Source organism: Bactrocera latifrons, unplaced genomic scaffold (genome assembly GCF_001853355.1).
Source record: "Bactrocera latifrons isolate USDA-ARS-PBARC rearing strain unplaced genomic scaffold, ASM185335v1 scaffold_27, whole genome shotgun sequence".
Lineage (NCBI taxonomy): Eukaryota > Metazoa > Arthropoda > Insecta > Diptera > Tephritidae > Bactrocera > Bactrocera latifrons.
In genome coordinates, this window is record NW_017536296.1 from 1103937 (window position 1) to 1128298 (window position 24362).

General features: G+C 34.7%; 4 protein-coding genes across 7 annotated transcripts in view; 2 read left to right on the plus strand and 2 right to left on the minus strand.

Annotated features, from left to right (window-relative positions):
- The window catches only part of LOC108969915 (14-3-3 protein zeta), a 49597-nt gene extending 32485 nt beyond the window's left edge, over nt 1-17112 (minus strand). The window contains exon 1 of one of the 3 annotated variants that reach the window (XM_018934928.1): nt 17003-17112. The gene's annotated coding sequence lies outside the window, so the exon portion shown is untranslated. Of the gene's footprint in view, nt 1-14268; nt 14361-17002 lie in introns of those variants that run through there. The other 2 variants (XM_018934923.1, XM_018934924.1) reach the window with 2 other exon arrangements.
- Nucleotides 17113-17496: 384 nt separating this feature from the next.
- On the plus strand, nt 17497-18718 carry LOC108969918 (mRNA turnover protein 4 homolog). The gene is made up of 3 exons (XM_018934931.1): nt 17497-17769; nt 17850-18097; nt 18153-18718. The coding sequence occupies exons 1-3, from the start codon at nt 17742-17744 to the stop codon at nt 18648-18650; spliced, it is 774 nt and encodes a 257-aa protein (XP_018790476.1). The 5' UTR covers nt 17497-17741; the 3' UTR covers nt 18651-18718.
- Nucleotides 18701-19876, minus strand: LOC108969917 (SAGA-associated factor 29). The gene is made up of 3 exons (XM_018934929.1): nt 19699-19876; nt 19015-19636; nt 18701-18949 (listed from the first exon to the last, which is right to left on the minus strand). Exons 1-3 carry the CDS (start codon nt 19735-19737, stop codon nt 18735-18737), a joined length of 876 nt encoding a protein of 291 aa, XP_018790474.1. The 5' UTR covers nt 19738-19876; the 3' UTR covers nt 18701-18734.
- A 372-nt stretch (nt 19877-20248) lies between these two features.
- LOC108969957 overlaps nt 20249-24362 on the plus strand; it is a 5754-nt gene continuing 1640 nt past the window's right edge. The window contains exons 1-8 of one of the 2 annotated variants that reach the window (XM_018935012.1): nt 20249-20588; nt 20757-20858; nt 21018-22357; nt 22422-22556; nt 22627-22758; nt 22816-22877; nt 22957-23639; nt 23702-23862. In XM_018935012.1, the coding sequence (XP_018790557.1) occupies nt 20799-20858; nt 21018-22357; nt 22422-22556; nt 22627-22758; nt 22816-22877; nt 22957-23639; nt 23702-23862 (2573 nt within the window). In that variant the 5' untranslated portion in view covers nt 20249-20588; nt 20757-20798. The remainder of the gene's footprint in view (nt 20589-20756; nt 20859-21017; nt 22358-22421; nt 22557-22626; nt 22759-22815; nt 22878-22956; nt 23640-23701; nt 23863-24362) is intronic. The other variant, XM_018935013.1, reaches the window with a different exon arrangement.

Sequence of the window (24362 nt, forward strand, 5' to 3'; positions counted from 1 at the left end):
TGGAAATGCCTAAAAGAAACGACTCTATACAGTTTGGTTGACATAGCTATAGCAGTTTTCGAGATATGTACAAAAAAGTTAGTAGGTGGGGGCCACGCCCACTTTTCCAAAAAAAATTACGTCCAAATATGCCCCTCCCTAATGCGATCCTTTGTGCCAAATTTCACTTTAATGTCTTTATTTATGGCTTAGTTATGACGCTTGATAGGTTTTCGGTTTTCGCCATTTTGTGGGCGTGGCATTGGGCCGATTTTTTAAGGGGTTATATGGGTTTCAAACAATAGAATTTTTTTATTGTCTTATTAAATTCTAAAATTATATTATATTGTTCTAAATTCAAGTTGATCCGAGTAATAGTTTCGGAGATAGAGCCTTGAGACCTTGGGCGCTCGGGGCTAGCTAGGCTAAGTGCGGCGTCTTTAAACGCGTTTTTCTCGAAACTGTGTTTTTGACGTCAGTTGGCAAGATTTCTAGAGGCCTACCTACTCAATCGATATGAGATATACATAGGTCTTTGAGATACATAGGTCTTTGAGATACAGTTCTTAAAGACTAGGACGAATAATTTTTTTTTCGATTACAACTATTTGAAATCGCGAAATATTCATTATTTTTGTAAAAATGTCTGCCAAAAATCCAATTTTCAGCATTTTTTCCTTCGTCTAAGGTATAAGTTAAGGTTTTAACTAAATCCTGTAAAGAGTTATCCTGCCAATACGGGTGCATCTTTTTTTCGGAAGGTCACCGAAAATGGCGTCGCGATGGGTTTAAAACATTTTTTTTTTTTTTGTAATTTTCATTTTTTGGTAATAGTGTATGTTTATAACAATAAAAAACTTATAATAAAATAATTCATTGAGAAATTTTTCGAACGGAGGACTATTATATTAGTAACACCATACTCACACGAATACACTTCTTCTACTTCCTTAGAACGCACTTTAGATCCAGTTACATTTTCCTAAAATTCCAAAATAATAAATCTCAAACTATACAAAAAAGCAATCTGAATACCTAAAAAGTATTTAAATACCTACTGCTTTCAAGTACCCACTTGGTGTTTCGAACCTACTGTTGTCAACTTTGTCATACATACAATGTACTTAATTAAATCAAAGCTAAAGAAGTGGACGAGCGGGCGGCAGGTAATACATTTTCCTTTTTGTTTTACAACTTTGGTCATTTTCTGCACTAAACCCTAATTAAAGAAGTAGCAAAATACCTAACAAATGCTTGCAGCTATACACACACAAACACAGCGCACCCGAAGCAAAAGCTGCAACATTACATAGAAATAAGATGGAGCATCTGAGCGAAAGCACCACTGGCTCATAGGTTTAAAAATACCACAGCTAAGCTTGCTGCCCTGCCGCTTGTAAGCTCACTCATCCGACGACCCACAAATGCAGATATACAAATTGAGTGCAAATAAAAAAAACATCATAGCATACATTCAGGCGTTAGAGCGTAACGCGCCGTGTTGTATTACATAAATAACAGGAAATCAGGTAGTACGTACCACCTAATAGGTTAGCCCTTTACATAATGGCCATCATGTGGGTCGATTGACTAATTTGTTTATTTCGAGTTGACATGAATGCGATGACCCGAGCGCTGGTACTGGTGAACAGACGAGTATGTACAGACACCATACATACCAACCACTGACCTGAACGACCGTCCACTTTGTAAAACATTGCCTCAGGCGGCAACATGTAACGGTAGTTGTGTCTTTGAAATGAGTTTTTGTGCATATGTATGTGTAGGTATGTGTGTGAAATATTTTTAGCATCGTGGACACTTTTTGAAGCTAATTTTTAACCTGCGCAAATATGCATATATTTTTATGTGGATGAATTTTATACATAACAAGCGCTATATACCCACGTAAAAAATATACATATATATATATATGTACTATATAAATATTCATTACATAGACGCATTATGTTTTGCTTAGATTTTGTTTGATCTTGGGCTTAATACAATTTATTCCACACAGTGAAAAAAAAACAGTTATTTCAATGTGTTTTTATAAGCTGAAGGTAATCACTTACTAGTTACTTTATACGTTTTTGTTTTTGTATTTAATTAGTGTACCAATGATCAGCAAGTGATCAATGCCGTATGACATGGCGTATGAGTAATATAAATAGCTGATTGCAAATAAATATGTGAGTCATCGGCATACAAAACGCAGCTCGAGCTAAGCATGCGCAATCATACCTACGTGATTTAGATATAATAAAAACGTAAACAATGATGATTATATTAATTGTAACGAGATAGTTAAAGCGAAACAACTGATTCATACAAATTTATGTACGAAATCATACCAGGTACCGTTAGGATTTTCGAAGTGAAAAATAAGTTGACTTTGAATGTTTGATTATTTGTCAGCAAAACTCTGACTTGAACAAGTAAAAACCCTAACTTCGGCTGCAGCACAGCTATTATACTCTTCACATTTGCTTATATTATAGCATTAAATGGTATGAAAAGACCTTTATCTTAACTTTAATCGGTCAGTTTGTACGACAGCAGTATGCTATACTCGTCCGACGTGAACAATTTGTTCGGAGGTTGTGGCGTTGACTGCTGTCTTAATCTGTGTCAAATTTCGTGAAGATATCTTGTCAAATAAAAAATATTTCCATACAAGAACTTAATTCTGGACGGTCAGTTTGTACGTCAGCTGTATGCTATAGTCGTCCGATCTGAACAATTTGTTCGGAGATTGTAGCATTGCTTAGAAAATAATCTGTGTCAAATTTCTTGACAATATTTTGACAGATAAAGTAGTTTTCCATATAAAAACTTGATTTAGATCGGTTAGCCACGCGCTATAGTGGTCCAATAACGGCGATTCCGATAAATGATCAGCATCATAGGCAGAAAATAACTTATGCAAAATTTCAGATCGATTATAGATATACCGAAAGACAGAAAGAAGGTCGATTTTAAATACTCTGCTAAGAGCATAAAAACAGCATTAAAGTTGTGTTGCTGTTGCAATCAATGCAAATCTTACTGCAAAAGCGATTTTTTAAATATTTCACTGCCATAAAATTATTATAATTAACACGTTAACCCAGGTACACCAGAAATATATGAAGCCATAGCGCCTATCTACACTTCAGCACGCATGTTAACAACCTAAATGCAAAAAATATACATATTCGGGGTCACAGCCTGCGCAAATATGTTAACTTGTGTTTTGTTCAACATTTTGTAAACACGAAGAAAATTTCTGTTACATTTTTAATGACAGCATTTTAATTGCTGCTCGAAGCGTGTGTAGAATCGGAAAGGAGAAGGGCACACATTTCATTGTCAAGCGCACACACACTCGCCCAGCCAACAATTGATAAAGGGGTGAATGTGTGTGTGTGTGCAACAACAGCAAAAACCACATATTAAGCGAAATATTGAATGACAAGTGCAGTCAAGTCAGTTTGTGTCGCACAACCAACGAAACAATCAAACAACACAGCCCAATGAGTTGAAATTTATACCACAGTGGCAGAAACATTGATTTAAAGGACAAGGTCCCCGGCATCCGTCATAAACGACATCCAACGACCGACAAGTGAGAGAGTAATTTCACTAGAAATACCGACACAAAGCTTTTAGAACAGGCAAATAAGCTGCTGTGGGGACGATATTGTGCAGAAATATGTATGTACATATATGTAGCGCGCAACCCAGCAGTTGGTATGTGCATTAATTTATTTGTATATATAGTATGTGGACAGGCGCTTTGTAACAGTTAACATGTGCTCACTGGTTAAATAGCAGCAACAGCAGCAGAAGGAGAAATTCACATGACAATAGAACAAAGGAAAAATGCAAAAAAGTCTATTATCAACTAAGCACATATATGCATGTGTATACTATATATGGCGATATGTATGTCTAGTTTTAAAGCTTGTAATCCGTGTTGGTGGCCTTAAGCCAAGGAAAACAGTGAAATGTTCCAGCAGCAATATGTACTTGGCGTGAATTGCCTGCAATCAGTTTGGTAATAACGGTTTAAATGCTTCTGCCGATTATATGAAATGTTTGCGGAATTAAAAGTGGTGATGAAAGCAATTGGACGATTAAAAAAACACGTTAAACCTAAAAAAGGTTAATTGCTGTAAGAAAATCTAGACATACATATATACACAGGGTACTTTGGTATAGGCTTCTAATGAAATTTTGAATATATGTTACAGTGGCTCAAAAATTAAACCGGACAAAGCATGAATTACATTTTACTTGTAATAATATTTAGTATTTACTTAACACCGAAGCTACAATACTGTCACAAATAAAGTTCCATACAAAAACTGGATTTTGAGCGTTCAGTTTGTATGAAAGCTATATGCCATAGTACTCCGATCTGAACAATTTCTTCGGAGATTTTAGCGTTGTCTTAGACAACAATCCATGGCCAATTTCGTGAAGATATATTGTCAAATAAAAAAGTTTTCCATACAAAAATTGGATTTTGCGCGTTCAATTTGTATGAGAGCTATATGCTACAGTACTCCGATCTGAACAATCTGTTCGGAGATTGTAGCGTTGTCCATGTCCAATTTCGTGAAGATACATTGTCAAATAAAAAAGTTTTCCATACAAAAACTGGATTTTGTATGAGAGCTACATATATGCTATAATACTCCGATCTGAACAATTTTCAGATGTTGAAGCATTGACGTGGGCAGTAGGCCATGTAGATATAATTTCGTGAAGATAACTTGTGAAATAAAAAAAGGTTTCCATACAAATACTTGATTTTGATGCTTCAGTTTGTTTGACAAATTCATCTTGAGAAGAATTCTGGTAAAATAAGAATATTCAATATTTTTTTATATATTTATATAGTAGATATTTTAATTAGCAAACACGATGGCGAGCCTATGCCGTGAAATTTTATATTTCATTTAAATTCTAATTGTCGGAATATTATGTTCAGCCACTGTTGTCTCCTCCATAAATACATATATGAGTAAATAATTAATTCATAAGAACGAAAGCAATATTTATACTTTATAATTCTGTATACTTTCATGCTTCAAGTAATATTTTAAGGGATATGAGAGGACTTGCTTTTATACAGAAGCCCGAAAAATCACTCAAGCGAAGATGTATAGTAAGCGAGTAAGTGGAGACGTACACGTGTATATGAAGGTAGAAAAAATACTCTCACAAAAAATAATACAAATACAAAATACTAAAAACGATATAACACACAAGAATACAAACCTACACACTTCCTGCTGCGCTTACTTAAAAAAAAAATCGAAAATAAGTACCACCAGGTGAGCTGGACTACAAAAAGGACCGAATTCATCAAGTGAAATAAATTTATAACGGGCGGCATAAACACAAAGTGACAACAGCATATATATAAATATGTATGTTTGAAATAAAGCGGCTGTCAACGGCGCTGTCGAAGTGAAATGGAAAGTGAGTCAGTCAAGTGAAGGGAAGTTGACGTGTGCCGAAGCAGTCTACTTAAATTACGATATTTTCTAAAGACCACATTTACCAATAATCCGTATTGTGCACTCAACTGTGGGCTAAACACATGGTTACCTCTGAGCAAATATAAATACATAACTACATACATATGTACATGCATTTGTATATGTATATGTTGTAGCTGCTATATATAGAACGACGTTTTAAAGCTTTGTTTGGTGTATTTTACTCATGCGCGACATTCTGGAACAAAATATTTTCAAGGTGTGAGCAACCCTTGATTGATACAAACACGCGTACTTACACATTACAGGCCATAACAGCTTGTTTGCACATACATATGTAAGTGTATATAAGCAATATTATGGGCAGTACAACCAAAAATAAATTGTATTACTTAACGGAGCGCGAATGTTGACTAAAGCTCAAACAGGTGGAGACAAAGAGCTGAAAGGCTAGCATGAAGCGTTCCATAAAATTTACACCAAATATAGACTTGAAGCAATAGCTAACCACATTTTTAGTGGGTTTGTCATGTGATTGATGACACTGAGGTTTGTAGTTGATTAGATTTAGACTTTTCCAAAGGCATGTTAGCTGTTTGTAGGCTAAATTAATTTTCTTTATATTCAAAAATAAAATTTTTTCGGAAATAGCGATTTTCGACATTTTAAAGTTTTAAAATGTGTTATTGTTGTTGTAATATACAACATAAAACAAATTCGGATTACTCCCAAAATATGGATTTTTCGTTGTTGTAATATCACAATAAAACACTCAAAAAGTCTCCGATTACTACAAAAATATGAATTTTCCAACCTTTTTAATGAATTTCGATTATTATTCAAAAATTAAAATTTTTCGGTGATTTTTTGTAAAGCTTACATCTATCTGAAACAAAATAAAAACCGTTTTTCTTTAAAAAAAAAAAAAAAAATTGCTGCATAAACAAATTGAGACTTCCTTCCTACCGACTCTTTTGAAACCGTCTATAATACTGTTGTTTCCTAAGCATGCATGTTGTTTATGAATATGCATGCAGAGGCTTAGCACTATGTGCCGCATTAAAGCCGTCAACCTTCGCCAAGTTTAGCCGCAAGGCTGCAAAACGCAAAAGGGGAGTGCGAACAAAATGAAATACATGCTCGCTGGCTATTTAGACTCCTCTTTTCGCGCTGAATCATCACTCTGCCTGCGCTGTGTGGCATACTGGCGCTGCTCTCATCGGGCATCGTTACCCAGGTGATGTTAAACAGTCTTGTTCTCACAGTGGGTGGGAGAGTCGCATATACACGTACACAGACCCACTTATATATGTATGCATATGTGTGTGTGTGTGTGTTTGTGTGGCATAAAATCAATAAGATGTCCTTGCGCAATTCAGCTTCTCGATGATTTTCTTGTTAAACAACAATAAAAAAGATCCATTTGTTGAAAATGTAAAATTAATGAAACAGTTTTGGAAATATTCGTGCGGGGAAACCGCAACAGCATAGCAACAGTGAACATATTTTAGTTGCACGAAAACAATAACAACGAACACGATTTAGGACGAATAGGCGCCCAACATGCTACTAGCGTAAAACCCAAATAAAGAAAAGTAGCTTTTTATACCAGGTGACACCGTCACACACGCCTAACTGTAAGCAAGCCACTATAAGCTGTCGTAATTCAATAGTGTAAACTTATTATTAGGAAATCTTATAAATACATATAGAAATCTCATAAATGGATAGTACAATAGATGAGCGCTTACACGTTCGACTCAAAAATATTGTGTGCCACATTGAAGGATACCACACCATCCTTTTCCATCACTTTCTTCCACATAGGGGTGGATAAATATTCAATAGGCCAATCGTTAGACAGGTTGACGCCGTCTTCTCTTTCCCAAGCTGTTGAGTATGTTGGTCATACGGTGAATTTCGCTGTGAATAGGCTTTGAGCTTTGAGGCGTTTACGTGATTTCCATAAGCGACATTGAAAATTTATGCAGCAATGAAATATTGAATCATCTTCACTTCAGTGCCATAAAATGAACTTCAATAATAGATGACTGTCAAAGATTTCACTTATGAAAGTATTTACAAGGCGTACGTGTTAAAATCAAGGCAAAATATAAATATATTCAAAGGATTTTGGGTATTGACGCCTAGAAAAGCTGCTGACTTGTCGTGGCCATGCCCTTTTGAGCACAGATTTCAGAGAATGGCGTTATTGGTCGGATTCATTTTAGCACAAAATGGAAGGTGGCACCGTATTGCAGAACGGCGCTAGTTGCTCCATGGCAAGCTATACCAATTCCTTATGGATTGATGGATTTGTAAAACAAAAAAAAATTGTAATTTTTTTAAAGGGATATTTGTTTACAAAATTTTTTAAGTTCAGGTCCATGTCCATAAGATAACAACTTCTCGGAAAATGGCTAAAATTGCAGTATAACATTGTATCGTACGTTGTGACTACGTGATTGGAACGGTCCCGGAATAAATTCGGCCGAGGACAGTCAAAATTTTTTGGCGTATTCTTTCTTTCGTTATAACAACAACATATTCATTAGATCCGTCAGTAATTAAAAGTTAAGATACTTGAACCATGCTTCGCTCCATCCAATGAGATAATATTTCCTTCTCATTCACAACTTCTTTTCTTCCACTGCAACATCCAACCGTATTTATTCAAAACCTGATAATTATGAAGTATTGTTTGCGCTTGAGTTTGATACAAATCAACTTCGGGCTACAGCCCACAAACTATAAAGATTTCAGTCCGGACGAAGTCATTTCCTTTCAGTTACAGAAAAGCGAATTTTCTCAATATGACAATCAAACGAAACTGAATCAATTAAACACCTCTCATACAAGTATTGAGCGGTTTTCTACACAATGCAAGTACATAAATGCGAGGTTGCCAATGCTAGAGAAATGAACGAGCCTATTAGCCAATACAAAGGCACACTTTGCGCAAAGCACTTAGATGCACTTTGCAGAAATTAAAGGCATTACTTCGATGTTAATAAATAATATTACCAACAAAATGAGTAAAAGAGGTAAATAGCTGTTATTGATAACATAAGTGATGCAACGACAGCTGCACTGATCACATTGGTGCAAGCAAATACACTTGATTATTAATTAAATAATCATTACAGCGGGCATAATAAATGACATTTATATAATAAATTAACTGACGATTGTTATTTATACACATAAGCTAATTAACATGGCATAGTAGAATATACAACCTCATCAAATTTAAACCGGACTGACAAAAAATTTATGTATTCTTTACAAAGCTTTATTAACGCCTTCAGTCGGCTCCTTTTGAGGGAATATAAGAATGTCAGGTTTAATTGAATTTATAACACTTGTTATAAGCCTAGAGTGCGACAGCCTTCAGTGCTTTCAGGAAGTTTTAGTTTCGTTATTTTTTTATGGAGCGCCATTCACTTGATTTTTGGACGGTTTCGACGTCGTATTCATAAATACAGGTTTCGTCGCCAGTAATAAACCATTTGATGATGATAGGATGCTCGTCCTCAGTGTGTCAAGTATCTCTTATCTCTTTTGCGACCTCTACCCGACGATTAAGGTCTTCTGGTGTGAGTAACCAAAATGTATTGAGTCGATCCACAAGACATGTTGATGTTCTCTGCTATCTATTTCATACCAAGAAGACACTACTTCTTTACCTTTTTCGTTTTTTCCACAAAGGTAGAAGAATGAGTCCCACCTTTGCTAATGACGAGAGCATAGAAAAAGGCATGTTTTCGATGACTGCACGACCTTAACTGCATGCTTTGTGCCACTCAAATACTTGTGTTCGTGTTAAAGAAGATTCCTCAAAACACCAAAACACTTTTGGAACATTTTAAACGATTCCGTAGCCGTTGCAAAAACACAATGTCAGGCAAACTTGTTATTCATTTTTTTTTCTATGTAAAAATCGCCATCCAAACTTTTCGCGTCGTAAACAAACAACTGTCAAGCACACACTAATTGACATACTATGTGGAGATCAAACTTTACAAAGAGTTATACCAATCTAGGAATTTTTTTTTTATCCATAATGTTTCCGCGCGCAGTTTAAACGGACTAGTCCGAGTCAAATTTGATCAGATGATATGACACACTCATATAACGATGTATTTATTTATATGTTATAAATATATATATATACACTTATGATAACTAAGGCACATGAGAAAATGAAAACTATGAGAATTGCTGGGTAAACACAATGTGACTGTGCCACAGTATATTTGGAGGACAAGAAGTAATTACGTATATGCTTGCGTCACTGCAATAATTCCCAAACAAATAGAACGCAAAAGCAGAAATGCAAATTAAAAGTTATGTGCAAACATCATTTATGTGCATAGACACGGAAAGGAAAATCGAACAATAACTGGGAGGCGAGTGTGGAGGAAATCGTCATTTTGTGCGCTAATTTGCAACTTATTGTCGAGCAATTAGTGTCCAGGAAGTAAATGCATACATATTTAACTCTATACTACATACATATATGTCTATGTTTTTTTTAAATGTATATTTGTATATAGTAGAACCAGAATTAAGCAGTCCACTATTTCAACTACTAAGAATTCCTAATTGATGCCTCCTTTCTCCTTTCTTCTTTATAATTGTATATATTAATGTCAATCAGTAGGGAGGATATACAAGTACGTAATATAGTTTTTCAAAGTCAAGATCGAATATGTAGACAATGCTATTAGACGACATATTAATTTTACACAATTTGTATTTATGTGACTAACTAACTGAAGAGTTACTAGTAACAGGATGGCAAGTCTATCAACGGTAATAACAAATACGCAAAACAACAACTGATTTCCTGTCACTTTTTGGAATTTCATTCTTACGCGGAAATTTAACATTTTATTGTATATAAAAAGTAGTTAAAATTCAAAATTTCAATAATCTTTATTAAATTTGCAATATAATTTTTGTTAAGTAATTCACTATAAATTGTTCAACGAAAAACCGCTGAAAATACGAACTATAATCAAGTTGTAGAAGTACACAGCTCGCCAGAGTTAGGCCAAGTTCTGCTTTTATGTAAAGCTGGAATTTCCAATTGTACTAAAGCACTCGAAAATTCATATTTACGTAAATATGGATGTACATATGTTAAAAGAGCGATAACAGATTGCAAGTACACAATAAAGAGAAAGCGTTTTCTGATAATTATTGTTCCAAAGCATGATTCGATGACAAATCAAATCAAATATTTCCTATCTCGTTAAGAATGCGTTTACAACAGAATTAATAAAAAATGACAAACAAACACACAAACGGTCAAAAGAGAAGTTTTCAATAGCGAACAAAAAAAGTATAAAATACTGACAGCAAAGCTAAAAATAAATGGTTTCTAGCCGCAATGAAATGATCTATGTAAGAAAAGCATATATGTACATTTTTATGCATGCTTGTGTATATGTACATATAATGTTATGCATATAGTTATATTTAAACAAACGACTATCGAAAGAATACACTTCTAAACTTTAGGAAATAATACAAAAGGAGAAACGAAACAACAGATGATTGTGAGAGCATACACGAATAGTTTTCATATTACTTTTCCGCGTCATTTCTTCTTTCACCTTTTCGTATAAAAAACTAAAATCTATAGCAGACAAAATAATTAGCGCTTAGAGAATGTGAAGTATCGACAAAGAATATTTTTGAATTGTCTCTTTGACTAGCCGAGGAAAAACTACCGGCGAAAATCAATTTAATAAAAACAAGTACAAAAATAAATGCAGTTTTGCAGTGTGGCAGGCAAAAGTTTTGAAGAAATTATTAATTAATTTCTAGTTGGTTAATGAAAATATGTTGCAAATTTGAAAACATTAAGAGAATTTTCGAAGCATAATTAGAACAACATCAATACGAAACTTAGAAAACCAAACGGATAGTCCCTAAAAGGTCTTCCTATAATACACCGAATATATCATAAGAACCAATCCAGCGATACTAACTTCTTGGACATAGATAATAACACATTCTAACGCTAATTTCGAGAAAGTGTAACTTTCTGTGAGCAAAAATGAGTAAATCATTGGAAGTGAGTAGTTGAGGAAAAAGAGAGCATGTCTCAAGCAACGTACTATATGTATGGGTATTCAAATAAATTGGGAGATACATGCGCCTCGTGTTTTTCATTCGCTAAACGTAATAATGACAATTTAAACTAACATTTGCCGAGTAAATCATATAGAAAATAAATCAAAATGAAAGCAAACATAAAATTTAAAATAACGTGAACTCGCTACTACACCCTAGTGCGAAAAGCCATGCGCATTATATCAGTTGAGATACTATATTTATAATAAATTTAGTTAGTGCGACCATTGAATGACGGCACAGAGAGCGCCAGAGCGGAAAGTCAATGAGCTATTGTCGCACAATGCCTGCAGTGAAATGCTAACGAAATTACACAAAAAGCAAATCTTAATGACTGTTTGATGAGCAACAGGAGGGTTGAGGTGTACCGATAGTCGTAAATGAAAAACCATTTCGTACTACGAATATGCTGAATTATTTACTTGAAGTTATTTGTGTTAGTATTAGCTGATTAGAGTAAAGACAAATAAATGAAATTTTCAGCAAAAATTCAAAAAAAACTACAAATGTATGACTTTTAACATAATTCGAAAATCACATGTCAAAAAGCAGTGAGCATTGCTATGAGAAATACATGGTTGAAACGAGTTACTACGATGAGAGCACGAAAAACACCAGAGCCAGAGTGCCAAGAACGTTAGTCATTATGAGAACCGAAGCAAACAGTACCATACAGGTCTGGTGGCATGTGCAGTGAAGTCTACTTGAGGGGATACCGCTCCTCTACAGTAATAGCAACAACAAAAAAATTTAAGCGAGAGTCATGAAATACTGATATATTTCATATATTCAAGTACGAGAGCACCATCCAGCACGTACCACAAACGGCATAGCAATAGCAGCAGCAACGGCGAACGAGTCGACAAAGGTAGTGCCAACACCACCAACGCCAAAGAAAAGAGACCTACATACATACATTGGTACATATATACATGCATACACAAATATGTATATACTTAAATACGAGCATGAATGGGCGGATGTGTAGTTTGAGCGAATGCAAGCTAAAAATTAGATGTGGGGATACAATAAAATTTTATCAGAACATCGGCGACGGCAAGGCAACGCAATGACTTCAGCCCAACGACGTGGTGGAGAACTCAATAAATTTCTATATCGTTCTTATATGCAAGAAGAAACAACCGAATAACGACTTGGTAGCAAAGGCAAAGAACGACAACCGCTCGCGAACGGTCTTCTGCACATACGCATTTTGCCGCACATTTCAATGTATGTAGTACATGTAGATATGAATATTTACACATACATACTTATAAACCAATTTTTAAGTTTGTTTGCGTTAAGAAGATTATGAATGTTTGTATCTATGTTAGAACACAACCATAATACATAAGGTAAGAATGTGCCACTATGGATAATATTAGAAAAAGTGGACCGAAACAAAAAAAAGGATGTGTTTAATTAAAAGTTATTATGGAAAAAGATTTATATTAATAAAAAATGATCTATCTACTGGATAGAAATATTGTTGGACAGTCATATGGAATGGAGGGAAAAACTGTTTAGATACTCCAACCGTGACAACGCTTGCGTCGACGTCTGCGTCACTTTTTGTTGACTCACTTGTATACGCTTCAAGTTACCGCAGTATACTTCATACGTATAGACATATACCCTATATAAACATACATGTGTATGTATGAACATACGTAATTTATATTCAAAAGTCTTTGCAAATATTACGAGTAGGAGAGATTTTGTACCTAATGTGTATTACAGTTTAAGATCGTAGTTATATCAACCCGTTGTTGTACTTGGAAGTATTTCATTGAAGACTCACTACACAAAAAACATTGTCGGCATTCTTTATCCGTAATTAGATGACATTATAAAAACGGCAAAACGTCTGCAAACATGGTTAACTCGATAGGCGCATCCAAGTTGGTAAGGTAAAGAAAATGTGGTAGCGACTACGAGCGCAAGTCAGGCCATCATAATCAACAACAACAGCCAACCGCTAGTCGCCTGTCGCCACCGCCTTGATTGCCAAATATGTGTTGCCCCCCAACTTGGTGGATTGTGGATAACGACGAGTGAACAAACGAACGAGGAATTTCACATATACACGCACACAAACACACATACACACTCTTATTATTTAAGTTGCCTACTATTATGGGTTCCGCCAGTGAGGCGGTGTTGTTGTTGCTTTTTTACTTTGCATGCTGTTGCTGTTGCTCTACTCGCCGCTGCGGTCGTCAGTACTTTTTGCGTAGTATTTTTATCGATCGAGTTAAACGTGCATACATATGTGTAGTCATACCACACCACACCACATTTATTATACTAGAAAAAACCATGACAGCGCGAAAGGTAAAAAAAAGAGGCAGTTAAAGCCATAGGTTTTGCAATTATGGACATATATTTACACATATTTCATCACGGCAAAGTCCACTAGTTAAGTAAAATCGTTAATGATTTAAAAGTGTGCCTTTCGTCACTTTGAGCCATATAAAGATCTGTACATATGTACATACAATAGAAATTTCAATAAGTTCGTTTCTTCAATACACAAATGCCAAATGTCTTTAATTATACAACGTTTTATCACTTCGTTTTATTATTTTTCACTTTTCTCCATTAATTTTCATTTGCATTATGAAGTAGGTAAAAATTATATTTTACTTACTTTTGCTTCAATTGAAATGACGACAACGACTACAACGACGACAACGAGAACGAACGACTGAAAGCGACGACAACGACATACAGACGATGGAAACCACTATGCTGAGACTACGGCCAAGAAGAAAACTATTCAACTTGTACTTCTCGCGAGAATAGAGAACATAGTGCGCGTGTGCAGAGCGGAACTGAGTCAGTACAGTAGAATTGCCAGATGTTTCTGGAATGGCGTTCGCTAAAAAAAATGTGGCTAGTTGTCCAAGAACTACTACTAAACTAAAATATGTATATATTTATCAAAATTACTCCAGATATTTAATATATTTATTTCAGGATGTCAGGAAGTATGTAGCCCCTAAAAGCATGCTGCTTTAACGGTACACATTTTATTTTCCTTAACCGTAGCGAACCGAATTCATATCCGTTTTAGGACTGTCACCGCATTTTATACTCCAAAATAGTTTACAGAAAGCTTTATACTATTTAAATAGATAAAAATTTCACCAAAATAATTATCACACAATTATCAAAAAATTGTATATACTAAAAAATTCAAAATCTATAAGACCTTAGGTGGCAGCTCTACGCATCAACAAATCAACCTCTTCTCCATTAGTGCTCCTACAATGCACTCTAAAAAGAGTTCAGCTATCTGAAAAAATTCGCGGTAATGTTCATTTGCGAGCAGAGTTGGAGCGAACAATTCAACGATAAAGAAATTCGCAAATAAAATTACATTGAAAGAACAATTGATACTATACAAAGATACACAACCCATAAAATGCATAATCAACTGACCGTATTGCGATTTTTTTACTCTACATCGTCCACAATTATGAGCATGAAATATATTCTCAACTCTACATATTTATTCCAGGACTAGCACATGCTCACAGCAAGGTCGCTCTGCAAAAGTGTTGGCAACTCTGAGATACTATATTTAAAAGCCCTTCGTATACACAATAAAAAAACAACAATGGCTTAAAATCACAATGCCCCTTATCAAAATGAATGAGATGTGAACGATAACAATATGAAGTCAATGCATTTCGTAGACCACATTGAGGCACATACGCCTCCATATTAAAGAAACTTAATATGTATACTTATTTACATACAAAAAACAAAAAATATTATATTAAATATTAAATATATGCGTATTTTTTGATATACATATGTATATAGTATGTTGTTGTTGTTGTTGTTGTAACGATTATCAGTCCCCGTTGGGATGGTGAGGGTTATCAGTGTTGTCGTCGATGTCATCTAWCGGGRGGCCCAGGAAACGTGCTGTTTCGACGGGGTCGGACCAAAGGGAAAGGGGTGTTAAATGGGTGCGGTGGGTTGGGCATGCAAAGAGGTCAGTGTCAATTCCCACGACAGCCGGTTCTACGTACCGGAATTGACTCGGATTTCATCCGACCATGGGCTGTCCTTTCGGCGATCTAACCCCGTTTGGATCGGTGAATGATATGTATATAGTATAGTACAATATGGTATAGTATAGAATTTAGAAAAATTTCATCTGCAATATCAACAGATCACGTGCTGCATTGACTGGCAAACACATATACAAGTGCAATAACTTTTATGAACACAAATTTACGCATACGTACATATAAATATGTACATATAAGAGAAATTGTGGCAGTAGTCACACTGTTTTGAAGCGGTTCAACAGGGGATTGTAATAAAATATGCAACCGGCTTATTCATCCGCCTTCTGAATAATGCATCGCTCAACCGAACTGATGATACATCGACTACAACGCTTTTATACAAGTACATTTGATACAGAGGCCGTTCAATTGTTGGTAATTACACTTCAATTGGTACAGCTTGGAAATAGTATTCATCAACATTATATGTATGTACATATTAACATGGTCTTCATTGCAGCAAAGGATGGTAAACTAACCTTCAAAATAAAGAATTTCCAATACAAATTGATTTAGATAGTTCAGCAAATTTATGATATAGTGGTCCGATATCGGCGGTCCCGAAAAATTAGTAGCCTCTTGTGTAGGAAAAACTGTAAGCACAATATATTTGTACATATGAATGTTTTAAAACATATACATTACATATGGATACAAAATCAACGAAATAATGAAATGAAATTATTTACTAATATTAACCACTAGAAACATATTAAACGATATATATATGTCGAAATATGAACGATTGCTTGTTGAGGCATAGGATATTCTATGCAACCCTGTTTCCCCAATTATCACTGCAATATTATTGCGGCATGACCACTCTGTGCCGAGCTGATTTAGCGCATTACGTCATCATGACTACATGGTTAGCTGCGTCGCAGCCGGGAAAACCATTTGCACCGCCAAATTCCGATTAACTATTAGTAAAAAAATTTCGTGCAAAACGGTAAGTGTATTCAGTTAAAATCAACTTTTAATTGAACTATGCTCTATAGAGAATAGTGCGTTCTTCCATAACAATGACCAACGACCAACTTTGCTAAAAAGGCTCTCAGTTCTTTAATGAATACAATCCACTTCGACGTTTATTGTATTAACTCTTTTAGCCAATATATTAATGACCTTTTCGTATTATATTAATGGCATACATGTTATACCTGCCTGTTCCACCTGCTAATTTTTTCTACCTACACAACCGCACTTTTCACATTCTCTAAACACTTTATACACATTTGTATGGTAGATAAAAAAAGTCTCATAGCAATAAATTGCGCATTCAATATAATTAGTACTTACCACTCAATTTACAAATTCACCAACGATTTAATTTAAAATTTATTTCAATTTTCACAATTGCGACAGACAAACCGATTTCTTTTCCCACGCGTTGACGAATCGATGACAAATCTGAGACAGAGATGGGAAAACAGGGTTGCAGACTTTGGCAAAACAAAGTTTAAAGCTACACTTATATCGTCCAATTACAAATATATTAATATGTAAACCATATTGTATACTGCTATGAATTCAAATACTTATGAATATAATGTTTCAATGGTTTTATAATTATAAAATATAAAATATTAAAATATGTATTGCCAAGCACTTTTCATATACCTAGCACTATTAGAAGCTTCCCTGATATATACAATCTATTACAATTCTAATACTGAATTTACATACTCATAAAAATTATTTTAATATATTATTTGCATTTCTAAGACTTTGTAATAGCTAAAATTGAGTTTAAGGATTGGAATAATATTTATTGGGCTCAAAGAATAGTATTTAATAATACGAATTGTAAACCATATGGTGATATAAACGTTTCCAAATAATAAAACCACAGATTTCCAATTATATGTTAATCGTTTTTAAAAAATGTATCGCAGGGTTGATATACACTTTGTATTGTAAAATTTATTTCGATAATATTTAACCATTTGAAATACTGCACGTGTTGTTTGGCACAGTAAATTTTAGCGTAAATCGAGAAATACACCAATTTGTTTCCCCAAAATAAACTAATTTAAAAATGCCACGCTCCAAAAGAGATAAAAAGAGTAAGTTTATAACAATGAAATCTCAGTAATGTTTAATTGGCTTCCAATAACTTATTTATTTATGCGTATTACTTGAACAGTTTCGTTGACCAAGACTAATCGGAAAGGGCTGGCATGGAAACAAAAAATTATTGATGATATACGACACTGTGTTGAAAAATACCCAAATATTTTTGTTTTTCAAGTTCAAAATATGCGTAACAATCTTTTAAAGGATCTTCGTCAAGAATGGAAAACAAACTCTCGATTCTTCTTTGGTAAAAATCGCATAATGCAAATAGGTTTAGGACGCACAAAAACTGAGGAAATAGAAATAGATCTTTATAAGGTAAATATTTATAAATATAAATTGTAAGAATTGATGTAATGGTATCACTTTTTAGCTTTCTAAGCGACTTACAGGACAAGTTGGTCTATTATTCACAGAAAAATCAAAGAAAGAGGTCTTGGAGTGGGCAAAAAAGTACTGGGCTGTGGAATATGCTCGCAGTGGTTTTAAAGCAACAGAAACTGTTGTGTTGCCGGCAGGTCCGCTAGAGGAATTCACACATTCCATAGAACCACATTTGCGATCGCTGGGAATGCCAACAAAACTTCAAAAAGGTGTTGTAACGTTGTATAGTGATTACACTGTGTGTGAAGAGGGTAAAGTGTTGACACCAGAGCAAGCGAGAATATTAAAACTGATTGCGAAACCCATGGCCAAATTTCAATTAACAATGAAATGTTCTTGGACAAAGGAAAGCGGTTTTGAATTGCATGTTGAAGATGATATTAATGACAACGAGGATAAAACAGACAGTGGCCAAGGCGATGATGTAGAGGATGAAGAAATGGATCAAGATGAGTCAGACAATGAAGAAGATGGTGATGAAGAGTAGTTTAATTGTAAATTTAGATTTAATTATTAGATTTTATTTTATAAGATAAATTTACTGAATATAAATAAGTTTTTCTTTATTTTCTTATGCTGAAGAAACACTTCCACTTCCACCCCCTCCACTCTTCTTTGTTGGTTTGTAAGCAATGACATACCGTTGAGCTACTGGTAATGGATCAGCGTATCCGTTTGTACAAGATGAGTCTTCAAATAGCACCAAATAATCCTCTGTGGCTGTCTGCGGCAAACGATGTATAATAGCTTTGTAAAAACATGTAGTTTGCGGATAAAGTGCCATGACTAAAAAGAATAGATATAATATATCATGGTATATATATATTTATACGGTTTATGTTTTGACATACCAACTGTGTCTTTTGGAAATAACGCATGGCCATCAGTTTCTGGATTAGCTCTCATCAACGGCAGTGGTATAATCTTACGCTTACTTAGTACATGACGATCCTTTTGCTCTTCATCTATATCGATCACATCATATTTGTTTTGGCGGTGTAAGAATTGCACAACTTCTGCTAAAATCCAATTTTCATCATCTTCTACACCTTTGACTAAAGCCGCTACATTATCACCGACTTTTGCAATGTAATTGCTTTCTGCTGGCGTAGCGCCACATAAAGGAGGCACCTTTTCACCCGGTTTGCTTACAAATAGAGGCAAGGTCTGTGCAGAAATTTGAACCATTTTCATAAGGGCTCCTCGCCGTATGGCTTCTTTATTACCAGCATTGCGAGCAGCAACGCGACGTTCATTTCGAATATTCCGAATCTCTTGTATTTTTTCTAAAGCCCCACGTATAGTCGCTTCTTCATGAGAAGCGTCTTGAAGTCCCGTTTTGAATAATGTTTTCAACTTTTGTGGTGGAAAATTTGATTGTTGTGCGCGAAGTATACTATTCACATTCGCCTCAGAACGCCTACGTTCCTCGTCGATTTGATGAATGAGCCGCTGCAAATCTTTCAAACGGTCCTTCACAATGTTGTAAATGTTTAATATGAACATCTAATATGAGAGCTAGCGTATACATGTACCTGAATTTGTAGAGCAGCATTTTCAGCAGTTAGTGGCATCTTTGACTTTTCTATATTAAATATTTTGCTTATTTAGAAGTTGCAATCGTTCCCTCGGTCGCTACTTTCAAAGTTGGATAAATAATATACAATTGGGAAAAAATATTTTCAGGTTTGTAATATATGTAAACAAACAAGGATGTAATTATATTATCGATATATTTTGACAAAAACGATATAAGAGATTACACTTTTATTATTAATTAAGTATTTTTTGTATATTAACTTTGCAAACCTTTTAAATTTAAATTTCTAATATTTTTTGAATTTCATATGAATCAAATGGTTGTCAGTTGTGAAAATTCATTTAATGATAATGATAGTTTACACCAGACACCGTCACATATCTATAAAAAATTTTCCTCATTCACTTAATTATTTAAGCAATCTACACTTTTACACTACACTTTTTACATATATTTTATGAGTAATCGTGTTAATCGGTATTCTTTAATCGATGACACGGGTGGTACCATAAAACTTTGACAGTTTCAGTGCCCAGTGGCAATGCAACTTCACCAATTGCAGACAGATAGACCACTGCAGCAGAATTTTGTATAATTATTTTAGGATATTTTAATTATATTTCGTGATAAAGGTTTATAAAGGACAATATTATCGAAATGCGTTTAAATTGACTAAATAAAATTTGTTGTAATATTCTATTGGATTAATTAGTTGGTGTTGAATAATAGCGTACATATGTGTAAAGAGAAATCAGCGGCAACAACAACAGGCGCGCGCTTTTCCCTACGCTTTGAGTGATTTTTTTTTTTATAAATGTGAACATCTGGCTGTAAATTGCTTATAAAAACCTAGATATACAATAGTGAAAGAATTTTTTAGAATTGGTAAATAATATAAATGAATATGTATTTAGCTTTGTATTAAATTAGTTTTTATAAAATATGTATTTAATTTTATAAAGTATGTTGAAAGTAATATGTAAAGTATTTACTATCCTAATATTGTAGTGTATTGTATTTGGGGTAGAATTAAAAATACTTTCCTTACTACAGGTTATTTCAAAAGCTAGGACTGTGAGTGCAATTTTTTGAAGTATGAGCGCAGAAAAACGCTTCAAAGTTAATAATAGCTATGAATCTGAACCGTCTAGTGGTGTAAGTGGTTTCCAAATTTTCTTAATTCTCCAAATAGATACTGTATAGCTTCATTACTTAATATGCATGCTCTATTTTATCATTATATTAACATCTACATTTTACATTATTTATATTATTTGGAAGTTTGAAATATATTTATATTTTTCACATTTCTAGTCGTCTCTCTCCGAGCCACTGGAGTACAGCTCAGTTTATGACGCAAGTATGCATTTACCATATATACTAAAACCACCATCCTATGAAACTGAAGTTATAATCCAAGCAGACGGCAATTATTATATATCAAGTCAAGAAAATAAAATTCCACTAATATCAGCAATGTCCAATTCTTTGCCAGGAATATATAAAGAACCATCACCAAGTAGAAGTAATGAAACTGTTGCAAGCCGACCAATAAGCTTAGAGTCAGCATTTAAAGGCTTTACAGAAAGTCCTTATGGCAAATTGCAAAGACAATTCTTTCCTACTACTTCCGTCTCTGCTCACCTACCTGATTCGTTAGAAAATCCAGTTCCCACAAAAGGCAACACCGTCTTTTCAAGATTCTATGATATGATCGTCGAGGAAAATAGTTGTAATGCAGTTGACATTCAGTTACTGAATGAAAAGGTCTCACCTACAGAAATAGATGAAGTCTCTGAAGAAAATGGCGTCGATTATTTGCTTTCACTTAGCAAAGAATTGGAACCTGTAGCTTCAAATCGCCAATATCAGCCATTGGCAGAGGTCGAACTATCGTTCAATGGAAAAATAAAAAGTCTGACTCCACCAACAGCTGATGAAAAAGAGGGAGAATCTACTATTGAAATTCAAAGTCAACTTAATCAATCTTTTATTCTTAAAAAATATAGTAATGAAAAATCACCAGACTTATTTGTCGATGACGATGAAAATGAAGAAGACGTGGACACATGCAATTTTGAAGATCGCTACAAAGCTGAAGAATTAATTGAATATGTTGGGACCGCTGTTGAGGAAGAAGCAACGGAGATTGCAGAAAATTCAAATCAGGTGAAAATCGGTTCACCAGTCGCCATTGCTATTGACAACGCAAATAATGATCAAAATACCGTTGAGGCATCTATGGACACAAGTGTAAATAAATCAGTAAACTGCCCAACTGAGTCCAGTTTCGCTGAAGAGCAAACATGTGAATTGGATTCACAACAAACAGATCAGCCGCGTGCAGATAATTACAGTTTATATCGCGAGAACTGTCGTCGAGAAAAGGAACTCTTACGGCGTATACGAAAATGTTTGGCCGGTATACCACCACCTCCATCGGTAACTATACCACAATTGGACATTTTCAGCGCTGTGATAAGTCGAAAACAGGATATATTCGATTTTACGGTCGATATCAACTCCACAAGTAGTTTAGGTGCTGGTAGTATTTCAAACACTTGTGCCAGCCTCTTCAAGCCCACACATCCGATTGATGAGACAAAGGAAATGGGTTGGCGACAGGTGCTTGGTGTTAGACAACATGGTCTTAGGTAAAGTAATGCGCTTGGCATAAGATTTTAAATGAAAATTTATTTGTTATGTTTTTTGTTTCAGTTTTAACCTATGCAAGGCGTCTGAAAATAACGAATATTTGGGCTTGTCGGTAATTGAACGTTTCATTGGTGCCGAAACAGCGTCTTCATATCGTAATTCACCATCTAGCGCGAAAAAGCGTAATGCACGTATGAAGTGAGTGAAATAATGAAAAATAGTTGAATCTTTTACAGTATAAATTCTGATTTTCGTTATTATTTTTCAGATTACTGACACAATCCCCTGGAAATCGTTTAAGCCATTTGGCCAGACGTCGTGCCACTTTTTCTTCAGCGCAGTTGGCCACTCAGAAATCAAATAGTTTGCGTGGTCCACAAATATTGGTGGATGTTCAAAAGTATGTACAGCAATCTTTATATCAATGTAAATCCATCATTAATTAATCTCTCTGCAGGAAGAATAAAAATCGCCGTAAAAATACTCCAAAACGTATGACTCCAGGCAGCAAAAAGAAAAGTAATTATCTAATGTTTTAATAATATACACTAATATTGTAATATAATATTATAACTTTCGGTGTCTATTTTTCGTTTAGATCGCAAAACGCCATCATCATCGGCACGTAAACGACTTTTCCGTTGTGATCTCAGTAAACCCGGCCCGTCGCGAGAATCTTCGAAACGCGCACTGTTTCAAAGCCCAGCTAAGCAAATGGAACAGAAACAGTCCGTCCAAAGGCTGATGCCCAGCATTAAGCCCGAAATAGCAAATCGTGTTGAGAAATCAAAACGTGCACTTTTCTCACCCGACAAAGAAACAGAAAACACATATGCAAATACGCTAAAGTTGAATGCCGCACAGCAAAGTCGATTAAATGCGCAACAATTTGATTCGATCTTTAAACGCAAACGTGCAGCTATTGACGACGACGACTCCGCTGATTTACCATCACAAAGCAGCAAACTGTTTCGAGGCGGTGCTGAGAATTTTACACCACGTGCCTTAAAAATTAAAAGTCAAAGTTTTTGTATTGGGGCGGGTTCGTCGTCAACACTGCCTACAGCCACTGCGATTTCAGGTTTAACTTGCATTGCTGGTGTTGAACCGTGCAATTTAATGGCTAGTAGAAGCACAGGTCTCGGCAGTAGTATCACTTTGTTTGGCAGCACAAGCGCTTTATCGTCTGGTTCAACGGCCATGAATAGCGCTGCTAAAATACAACGTGCGCACTCGGAAATAGTTGCACAAACAAACAATTTAACGGAGAATCAACGGAAGGTACACCGTGAAATTATTTATATGCTAAAAACAAATTTTATTTCAATTATGATTGATTGTAGAAACTTTTGTGGGCAGTGTCGCAAGCGCTGCAAGAGAAGAAAATCACCATGAAACACGAAAGCTTCAAACAGTATGCAGCCGTATTGGCTAGAGTTGTGCGGCGTATCTTTCAGGAATTTTTTCAAAAGAGCAGCACAAGCAACAGTGAAACTTTGTTGCGGTAGGTTTGTGTGTGATAATTTGGAGTTCATACAGGGTAGTAAATAATGTTTAAATTTTTTTTTTTATTTTATAATCCCTAAAAACTTAATTAAAAGTAATTTTAAATTTTTAAGCCAATCTCACAAACCGGATTAATAATTAATTTTTAATTCCAAATAAGGCATTACAAAATTTAATCCTAAGCATATAGTAAAAAATTAAAACCAAATTGTTTTTGAATTTATATTTTTTTGCCTTTGCGTACTTCGTGTTCTACCTTTTTTGAACTACAGCTCGTACAGAGAGCCACCATCTTTAATACTTTATAGCACTGTTCGCTAAACTTACACATTTTAATTGTTTTTATTTTTTCTAAATATTTATTCCCGTTTTTTGGTTGCGTGTTTTTATTTTAAAAATTTTGAATCTAAAAAATATTTTATTTAAAAAATGTTGGATTTAAAAAAGAATTTTAAATTTTCCCAAAAATGTTTAAACATAGAATTTTAATGTTTCCCA

What these genes read in the sequence shown, in the direction of transcription:
- LOC108969918 (XM_018934931.1), top strand. Translation starts at nt 17,742, where the DNA reads ATGCCACGCTCCAAAAGAGATAAAAAGA. An exon ending in CTCCAAAAGAGATAAAAAGA is followed by an intron (nt 17,770 to 17,849) that starts GTAAGTTTATAA and finishes TTACTTGAACAG; the next exon opens with TTTCGTTGACCAAGACTAAT. An exon ending in TAGAAATAGATCTTTATAAG is followed by an intron (nt 18,098 to 18,152) that starts GTAAATATTTAT and finishes ATCACTTTTTAG; the next exon opens with CTTTCTAAGCGACTTACAGG.
- LOC108969917 (XM_018934929.1), bottom strand. Translation starts at nt 19,737, where the DNA reads ATGCCACTAACTGCTGAAAATGCTGCTCTACAAATTCAG. An exon ending in ATGCTGCTCTACAAATTCAG is followed by an intron (nt 19,637 to 19,698) that starts GTACATGTATAC and finishes AACATTGTGAAG; the next exon opens with GACCGTTTGAAAGATTTGCA. An exon ending in ATTTCCAAAAGACACAGTTG is followed by an intron (nt 18,950 to 19,014) that starts GTATGTCAAAAC and finishes TATTCTTTTTAG; the next exon opens with TCATGGCACTTTATCCGCAA.